The sequence below is a fragment of the Ranitomeya imitator genome, chromosome 4, assembly GCF_032444005.1.
Source record: "Ranitomeya imitator isolate aRanImi1 chromosome 4, aRanImi1.pri, whole genome shotgun sequence".
Taxonomy (NCBI): Eukaryota; Metazoa; Chordata; class Amphibia; order Anura; family Dendrobatidae; genus Ranitomeya; species Ranitomeya imitator.
This window is the reverse complement of record NC_091285.1, coordinates 285,384,137-285,393,727: the sequence shown is the minus strand read 5'-3', so window position 1 is coordinate 285,393,727 and position 9,591 is coordinate 285,384,137. Positions and strand designations below refer to the sequence as shown.

General features: G+C 47.6%; 1 protein-coding gene across 2 annotated transcripts in view; it reads left to right on the top strand.

Moving 5' to 3' along the window:
- The first annotated feature begins 295 nt into the window (after nt 1–295).
- METAP2 (methionyl aminopeptidase 2) overlaps nt 296–9,591 on the top strand; it is a 53,832-nt gene continuing 44,536 nt past the window's right edge. The window contains exons 1-3 of one of the 2 annotated variants that reach the window (XM_069764712.1): nt 296–530; nt 4,605–4,709; nt 5,672–5,737. In XM_069764712.1, coding sequence (XP_069620813.1) covers nt 374–530; nt 4,605–4,709; nt 5,672–5,737 — 328 coding nt within the window. In that variant the 5' untranslated portion in view covers nt 296–373. The remainder of the gene's footprint in view (nt 531–4,604; nt 4,710–5,671; nt 5,738–9,591) is intronic. The other variant, XM_069764713.1, reaches the window with a different exon arrangement.

The following is a 9,591-nucleotide window of genomic DNA, read 5'->3' as shown; positions in this document are numbered from 1 at the left end:
ACCGTCTGATTTATATGGCCCGCGCCCTAACAGAGATGTAAGTGCCCTGTTCTGCCCATTGGTGCAGCCTGTCCCAGCAGCAGCTTTTACTGCACAAGGCCCTTGAACAGGCTTTGTCTCCTGGGTTCCCTCTACTTATATGGAAGACGATGGATTCTGAGGTAGTTTATTTTGTTACTATATAAAGTAACACATCACGAGAATAGTAGTCCGAGTACCACAGCGCCCTCTGCTGACGACCACCACCAGTTCGCTCTGCGCTGGAAACTTTAGTCCTCCAGTCACATCCCAGCATGCTACGCGCCGAGCCTGCAGTAGCATCATGGGCTAGGGCTGCGCATGCGCGCTTGGCAGCCTTTCCTTCTCTGGTAAGATGGCGAGCGTCGCAGTTCAACGGGAGAGGCCCGTGGTGGTGGAGGAGAACGGAGACCGGCACCTAAACGGGGACCTGGAGGAGGACGATGTGCTGGCTGCCGGGGACAACAGTGCTGCCAAGAAGAAGAGGAAGAAGAAGAAAAAGAGTAAAGCCGGTAGGAGAGGAGCTGCTTGCCAGGGAACATGGTGCCGGAATTGTGCTGGCCTCAGCGAGAGCAGACGACGTGAGGCAGGAGGGAGGCAGCGATAAGTAGACGGGCAACAGTGTCCCTGCCGCCATTACTGTGCACACAGGAGCTTGTCGGGGAGAAGGCAGTGCCGGCATGTAGGGGAGACTGCTGACACAGGAGAACCTGGAGACAGTCAGCAGGCTGGGCAGAAACAGTCAGCAGGCAGGGCAGACGAGTCACCTGGAAACAGTCAGCAGACGGATCTGCTGCTTGCTGGCAGGTTCCTCTCTGGCAGGACACAGCAGCTCTCCGGAGTCACTACTCTGTGTAGCCATGTGAGGCTTGATGTGGTCAGGAAGCTCAATTTCTTTTAATGCTGTATGTCCTGTGTGTTATATCTGTGCGTCACGATTTTGTGTTTTTCATCCATATGTCACGTCCGGATCTCTGCCTCGGGTCCGGATGTGTGGCCTGTCCGTGCGGCGCATGTCCGGATGTGTGGCCTGTCCGTGCGGCGCGTGTCCGGATGTGTGTCCAGATGTGTGGCCTGTCCGTGCGGCGCATGTCCGGATGTGTGGCCTGTCCGTGCGGCGCGGGTCCAGATGTGTGGCCTGTCCGTGCGGCGCGTGTCCGGATGTGTGGCCTGTCCGTGCGGCGCGTGTCCGGATGTGTGGCCTGTCCGTGCGGCGCGTGTCCGGATGTGTGGCCTGTCCGTGCGGCGCGTGTCCGGATGTGTGGCCTGTCCGTGCGGCGCGGGTCCGGATGTGTGGCCTGTCCGTGCGGCGCGGGTCCGGATGTGTGGCCTGTCCGTGCGGCGCGGGTCCGGATGTGTGGCCTGTCCGTGCAGGATTTCTTTTTATATAGAGACACAAAAGAGAATGGTAAAACCAAAAACACTCAGTTTGAAAAAAATGTTTGCAGTAATCCGCAAGTGCTAGTAAAAGATGTAAATAACAGGGTATTTGGTTGATACGTTTTTTGCAAAAAATGTATACTAAGCTGCTCTACCAATCTTCACGGTATACCCATATCAGAGCAGTCCTAACTAATGTATGTGTTCCTGTTTCTTTTTATATAGCAGCAGTGACAATGAAGAAGACCAAGTACCTATGTTACCAGCTGCAGATTATCCATGTGGAATCTTCTTTTTTTCTGTGACCATAGTCTTAGGCTGGTTTCACACTTGCGTACAGGAGGGCTGCAGATGGCAGTGTACTTCCTCCCGCCTACGCTCCGCCTACTTCCCCATGTGTCCAGCGTTTCCCTGCGTACCTATCTTTAACAATGGGTACGCAGGGACGTGCGTTGTATGCAGATGCGTCCGCATGCTGTGATTTGGGGTGTGCGGCGACTGACATACGGCACCCTCGCCAATCAGCTGTTAGTAGCTCCAGCGGACAGTTATCAGCGGTGAATGAGCAGCACTGCACAGCTCAGCATGAAACGCCAGCTACTGCACATCAGCCCTATTCTTTTTACTAGGAGGTAGTCTGTAGCACTCCTTAGTGTCCTGTCCTAAAGATGGGTCATCAATATGAGAGCTCCTTTAACCCCTTCACAACATATGTTGTATATTTGCGTCAAATGTTGTGTTCCTGCCTTTGATGAGGGCTCACACGCCGAGCCTGCATATGACTGCTGATTTAATCAGCTATCATGTGCCTTTAACAGGCACAGGTTAAGTGGAGCTCTGCCAGTGGCTGTTAACCCCTTTCTGACGTTGGGCGTAATAGTACACCCACCTCGGAATCCCTCCTTTTTGATGTGGGCTCCGGCACTGAGCCCACATCTTTCCTGGCATGTCAGCTGTTTTGAACAGCTGACATGTGCCTCTACAGCCACAGGTGTAATAGCGATCCACCCGCAGCTGTTAACCCATTAAATGCTGCTTTCAATCTCTGACAGCAGCGTTTAACTCGCGCTTCCGAAAATCTCTCCCATCGGTGCCCCATCACGTGATCGCGGGTGTGCAGCTTCTAGGTTCCCATGGAGACTATTGAAGCATGTAAAAATAAAAAAAATAAAGAAATATAAAAGTTCAAATCATCCCTCCCCCTGTCACACCATTCAAAATAAAACAATAAAAAAATCAAACTATACGATAAAGATATTTGGTATCGCCACGTTCAAAATCGCCTGATCTATCAGTATAAAAAAGAATTAGATCTGTGCAAAAAGAAAAACGGCAGCACTCAACAATCTTCTATGCAGGTTTCGCGCCTGCCTGGCGCTTCAACGGGTTCCGACAGGCAGGCGTAAAATGGCCGTCGTTTAGCTTCCACATTCCTTTGTATATACACCCCCGTGCCGTGAAGATGTTGTAACAATAAAGAAACCTGCATAGAAGACTGGTGAGTGTTGCCGTTTTTCTTTTTGCACAGATCTAATTCTTTTTTATACTGATAGATCAGGCGATTTTGAACGTGGCAATACCAAATATCTTTTTCGTATAGTTTGATTTTTTTTATTGTTTTATTTTGAATGGTGTGACAGGGGGAGGGATGATTTGAACTTTTATATTTCTTTATTTTTTTTATTTTTACATGCTTCAATAGTCTCCATGGGAACCTAGAAGCTGCAGACCCGCGATCACATGATGGGGCACCGATGGGAGAGATTTTCGGAAGCGCGAGTTAAACGCTGCTGTCAGAGATTGAAAGCAGCATTTAATGGGTGTTGCCGTTTTTCTTTTTGCACAGATCTATTACAGCATTTTTTCTCTTCTGGCTGAAGCACCCGAGATCAGCGGGCCAGCTGCAGGTAATTGGCCAGAGTGTTCACAGTGCGGTAGATCGGTGGTGCGGTCAGCTGTTTTTCTTCTTACTCACATAAAAAAGAATTAACCCGATTGGTAAATGGTGTAATGAGAAAAAAATTAAAAATGCCAGAATTACATTTTTTTTTTTTTTTGGTTGCCGCTACATTTCAATAAAATGCAATAATGGGCGATCAAAAGATCGTATATACAAGAAAATTAAAAATTAATAACATCAGCTCGGTGTGCAAAAAATAAGCCCTGCCCAGCCCCAAATTAAGAAAAATGGAGACACTCTGTGTCTCGGAAAATGGCGCGGTTTTTTTTTTTTCACCACTTAAATAAAAAAGAACCTAGACATACTTGGTGTCTATGAATTCGTAATGACCTGGAGAATCATACTGGCAGATCAGTTTTAGCATTTAGTGAACATGGTAAAAAAAACACCAAAAAACAATTGTGGAATTGCACTTTTTATTGTTCAATTTCACCGCACTTGGAATTTTTTTCCCGTTTTCCAGTACACAATATCTTAAAACCAATCTTTCAAAAGTATCACGTGTCCCGCAAGAACAAGCCCTCACGTGGCCATTTTGATCAAAAAATCAAAAAGTTATGGCTCTGGGAATAAGGGGAGCCGAAAAAGGAAAATGGCCTGGGGGTTAAGGGGTTAACCTGCCAAATCCCACTGTCATCCTCTGACAGCGGCATTTAACACGCGATGACAGGGATGCATGTCATTCCTTGCTCCCATTTGCGCTGTCGTGATGTGATCGCGGGGCACCGATGGGTTATCCTGACAGCCGGAGGTCTGCTGATGACCCCCATGCCTGTCATTACGATCCTCCTGTGAACACCAGGCCGTAGGTGGTGCTGGTGCACTGCTATGTATAGCACAAGCTATCGAATGATCAAAGCTTCAGTTTCCCTAAGGGGACTGTTACATACAGTAAAAACCTAGACATGTTTGGCATCTGGGACCTCGAACTGACCTGAAGAGTCATATTGCCAGGTTAGTTTTACCATGTAACAAACATGGTAAATTTAAAAAAAAAAAAATTGTGCAATTTCACCACACTTAGAATTTTTCCCCCAGTTTCCAGTACACTCTAAGGTACGATGAATGGTATAATTTTAAAAGTACAACTCGTCCAGCAATAAACAAGCCCTCATACATGGCTATATTGGCAGTAAAAAAAAAAAAGTTACAGTTCTTGGGGAAGGGGAAAAAAAAGTTGCCTGTGAGTGAAGGGGTTAAGGCAAGTGTCCATCACGTTTATTCTATAAGATCTTATATTCTGTAGGACAAGAACCTGAGAAAGAAGCAGGAGCAGCAGGGCCTGTCATTGACGAGGTGACTAAACAGCTGGACAAGCAAACTCTTGAAAACAAAGATGAGGAGGAGGATGGTAAGTTTTTCTGGTGCTTTTTTAAAAAAATTTTTTTATAATACCTGTATATAATATTTACAAGTCAGAAATGGTCGCTGGTGTGTGGCGGCATGTATTTTTCTTTCATAGCCACACATTCCAGGGTGTGGTTGCTACTGTCGGATTATGCCTTACACCTCCACTCAAAGTTTAATACTGTTAAGGCCCCGTCACACATAGCGAGATCGCTAGCGAGATCGCTGCTGAGTCACAAGTTTTGTGACGCAACAGCGATCTCAGTAGCGATCTCGCTATGTGTGACACGTACCAGCGATCAGGCCCCTGCTGTGAGATCGCTGGTCGTGTCGGAATGGCCTGGGCCATTTTTTGATCGTTGAGGTCCCGCTGACATCGCTGAATCGGCGTGTGTGACGCCGATTCAGCGATGTCTTCGCTGGTAACCAGGGTAAACATCGGGTAACTAAGCGCAGGGCCGCGCTTAGTAACCCGATGTTTACCCTGGTTACCATCGTTAAAGTAAAAAAACAAACGCTACATACTTACCTACCGCTGTCTGTCCTCGGCGCTCTGCTTCTCTGATCTGGCTGTGAGCGCCGGGCAGCCGGAAAGCAGAGCGGTGACGTCACCGCTCTGCTTTCCGGCCGCTGTGCTCACAGCCAGAACAGAGAAGCAGAGCGCCGGGGACAGACAGCGGTAGGTAAGTATGTAGCGTTTGTTTTTTTTACTTTAACGATGGTAACCAGGGTAAACATCGGCTTACTAAGCGCGGCCCTGCGCTTAGTTACCCGATGTTTACCCTGGTTACCGGGGACCTCGCGATCGTTGGTCGCTGGAGAGCTGTCTGTGTGACAGCTCTCCAGCGACCAAACAGCGACGCTGCAGCGATCCGGATCGTTGTCGGTATCGCTGCAGCGTCGCTATGTGTGACGGGGCCTTTACTTGTTTAGGGATTATAGTAATTCTCCTCTATTGTGTTCAAGATGGTGATGTCGAAGGAGACGGTGCAGGTGGGAAGAAGAAGAAGAAAAAGAAGAAGAAGAAAGGATGTATGTATTATCAGAGTTATGACACTGCATGAGTAGTGGGCTTACTGTGTCACTTAGATTTCCAGAGCTAAAACATTGATGACCTGTCCAATCTGTGGGAGTCAGACTTCTGACAATGATGGGCATTCTGAATTTTTATTTTTTGTTTCCCAAGCGCAGCACTAGTACATTTGGTTGTGGCCATGCCTAGTACTACAGCTTGTGGCCGCTAAAGGGAACCTGTCACCAGAAAAAAAGCTATTAACCTGCAGATATAGGGTTATCTGGAGGGTAATGGTGTTAACCTGTCCGGTGCCTGCACTTAGCCGAATGGTGTGGGGAGAAAAAGTACTTGATTACCCCATCAGCGTTCCCATTTTAGAGCTGGGGCGCAGCTACCGCCGCTGCTGTGTATTCTCAGGGCTGTGACTGAACCAGTGCCGACACCGGGATTGAAATCGAATTCTTCCGGGGAGAATAAAGTTAATTTTCACCCCTCAGTGTTTGGCTAAGTGCAGGATAGTAACGCTATTAACCTACTTATTAACCCCATATCTGCAGGTTATAGTATAACCCCCCACGACAGCACATTTCCTAATAGGGACAGTAACCACAGAAGAGGCCAAATAGTCCCTCACACATCCTCCCCTCAGTTTTATTATAAAGGACCACAGGACTATGAATGCTTCAAATTATATTTTAGTTTCCTTATTTGAATAATGCTAAACTTACTAAGCAAGGGGAGGGAATTACCCATGCTGTCGTGCTGAGTTATTTGAAACCGAATTACCGGTAAGTCTAATTCTATTTTATGGTGACATGTTCACTTTAACCCATGGAGCTTTTTTCGTTTTTCGCTCCCCTTCTTCCCAGAGCCATAACTTTTTTTATTTTTCCGTCAATTTGACCATGTGAGGGCTTGTTTTTTGCGGGACGAGTTGTACTTTTGAACGACGCCATTGGTTTTATGATGTCGTGTACTACAAAACAGGGACAAAATTCCAAGTGCAGTGAAATTGCAAAAAAAAAAAGTGCAATCCCACAGTTTTTAGTTTGGCTTTTTTGCTAGATTCAATAAATGATAAAACTGACCTGCAGTTGTGATTCTCCAGGTCATTACGAGTTCATAGATACCAAAACATCTCTAGGTTATTTTTTTTCTAAGTGGTGAAAAAAATTCCAAGCTTTGTTAAAAAAAAAAAAAATAAAATTGCGCCATTTTCAGAGACCCATAGCGTTTCCATTTTTCGTGATCTCGAGTTGGGTGGGGGCTTATGTTTTGTGTGCCGAGCTGACGTTTTTAATGATACCATTTTGGTGCAGATACGATTTTTTGATCGTCCGTTATTTCGAAAAAACAGTTTTGACGTTTTCACTTTTTTTTCTTGCTACGCTGTTTAGCGATCAGGTTAATCCTTTTTTTTTTTTTTTTTCTTTTTTATAGATCGGGCGATTCTGAACGCGGCGATGCCAAATGTGTGTGTATCATTTTATTCTGTTTTGAAGGAGGCGAAATGGGATTGATTTGAACTATATATATATATATATATATATATATATATATATATATATATATATATATATATATATATATTTAAAAACTTTTTTTTTTTTTACTTTTGCCATCTATGCTTAAATAGTCTCCATAGGAGACTAGAAGCTGCCATAGCCGGATCGGCACTGCTACATAGAGACGATGTTCAGATCGCCTCTATATAGCAGATATACTGACTTGCTATGAGCGCCGACCACTGGGTGGCGCACACAGCATGCCAGCACTGACAACCAGGTTGTCATGCCAACACCAGTGACCCACGATCATGTGACGCGGGTCACTGGTGTGCGTATTTCCGGCCCGATGGCCGCTGTCAAGAGATTGACAGTGGCATTTAACTGGCTAATAGCTGCGGATCGCGATTCCACCCACGGCTATTGCTGGCACATGTCAGCTGTTCAAAACAGCTGATAAGTCCCTGGAAAGATGTGGGCTCCGGCACGGAGCCCACATCAAATGGAGGGAGAGCGACCAGTGTACTATTACGCCCGATGTCGATAAGGCGTTAAAGCACCACTCCAGCAGTTTTTTCTCTTCGCCACGACAGCACCCACTGAGAGAGGGGATCCGCCCCTAGGAACAGGAAACCCTACGGAGAGATAAAAGGGGCGGTCCCCCTCGCTCCCACAGTTTTTGGTTTCCTGTTCCTAAGGGAACCCAATGGAGAAGAGGATACCTAGCCTGGATGCCGCCTGTGCGGTTTACCTGAGAGGACGGCAGGGGCTCCAGTGCTGGAAGCAGCGTCGGGGGTCCTGGCTTCAGTTTCCCCCCTCCGCTGGCAGGCTCCGTGAGGCCAGGGCTCCAGGTCGCATGGGTCACGGGCAGGAGGACGCATCGGGCGAGCCTGCGGCAGAAGATTATACCCGAACTGCGGCGCCGCTGCTGGCGGTAATTGCGGGGGTATTGCTGCCATTTTTTCGCTCCCCTGGACGCCGGATACATGCATCCAGTGTGGGAGCAGAGGAGAGATGACGTCGGGCAGTGCGGCACGAGATCCAAGATGGCCGCGACCCGGAAGTGGTGAGTACTTCCGGGTTCAACAGGAAGAACATGGCGGCCCCCATGTAAAAAGGACGCCGGCGCTGCATTCCGGCGTCCAAGATGGATTCACCGAGAGAGCCTGCGGTACCTTCGCTAGAGATTACCACTGTCGCCCCTCGTAGCCATGCCAGCAGCAGCCGCTCTAGGCAGAGCGGATCGTCCAAAAGAAAGCCACCTGCGCCTGTGTCTCCTCCTCAGCCGGTACCTGATCGGTCAGCTTCTGGGTGAGTGTGCATCTACCCCACTAGCCTGATTATTGTCCCTCTCCCTTTATATAGGCAAAAAGGAAGGAAAAAGCGAAACACAAGCAGTGTGCGTTATGTATCCAGCCCCTTCCGGATAGTTACACTAAAAGGCTATGTGATTCATGTATAAAATCAACGTTACATGAGGAAGCCTCAGTTAAATCAGAGGATATAAGGGCCATGATTAGGGAGGAATTACGAGCCCTACAAAGCATTGACAGAGAGCCACGTATTAAGGAGAAAAGAGGATACGTTTCACCTGTATCCAATCAGGCCTCTGAGTTAGAGGATACAAACTCAGATAGATCGCAGCAGGAGGTATCCTCAGATGAGGATCAGGATACGTGCTTCCCCACAGACAGCATTGACAATCTGGTGAGATCAGTTTGCAATACCATGGGCATAGAAGATCTTAAAGTCCCTAAAACACAGCAAGACATTATGTTTGCTGGCCTATCCGAAAAGAAGAGACCCTCTTTTCCGGTAATAACGGCAGTAAAAAGTTTGATCAAAAAAGAGTGGGAAAGCCAGGGGCAGAGGGGGTTACCACCATCCTCAAAGAGACGCTACCCCTTTAATGATGAAGAATTCACAACATGGTCAAAAGCCCCAAAAGTAGACGCAGCTGTGGCGTCTACATCAAAGAAATCCTTACTGCCTGTAGAGGATTCAGGCTCGTTACAAGATCCTCTAGATCGCAAAGCCGATTCGCTCCTTAAAAGAGCATGGGAGACTTCTGCAGGGGCCTTTAAACCGGCAATCTCAGCCACATGCACCGCAAGATCCATGCTTGTTTGGCTGAGTGACTTGGAAGAAGGGCTGAAAGGAGGTCTCTCTCGAGAGAAATTATTGTCCTCTATACCCCTGATTAGAGGTGCCACAGCCTTTCTAGCGGACTCATCTGCAGACTCTATACGCCTGGCAGCCAAGTCGGCAGGATTAACCAATGCAGCACGTAGGGCCCTATGGCTTAAGGGCTGGAAAGGTGACCCTCAGACCAAGTCTAAGTTATGCAGCCTCCCATGTCAGGGTGA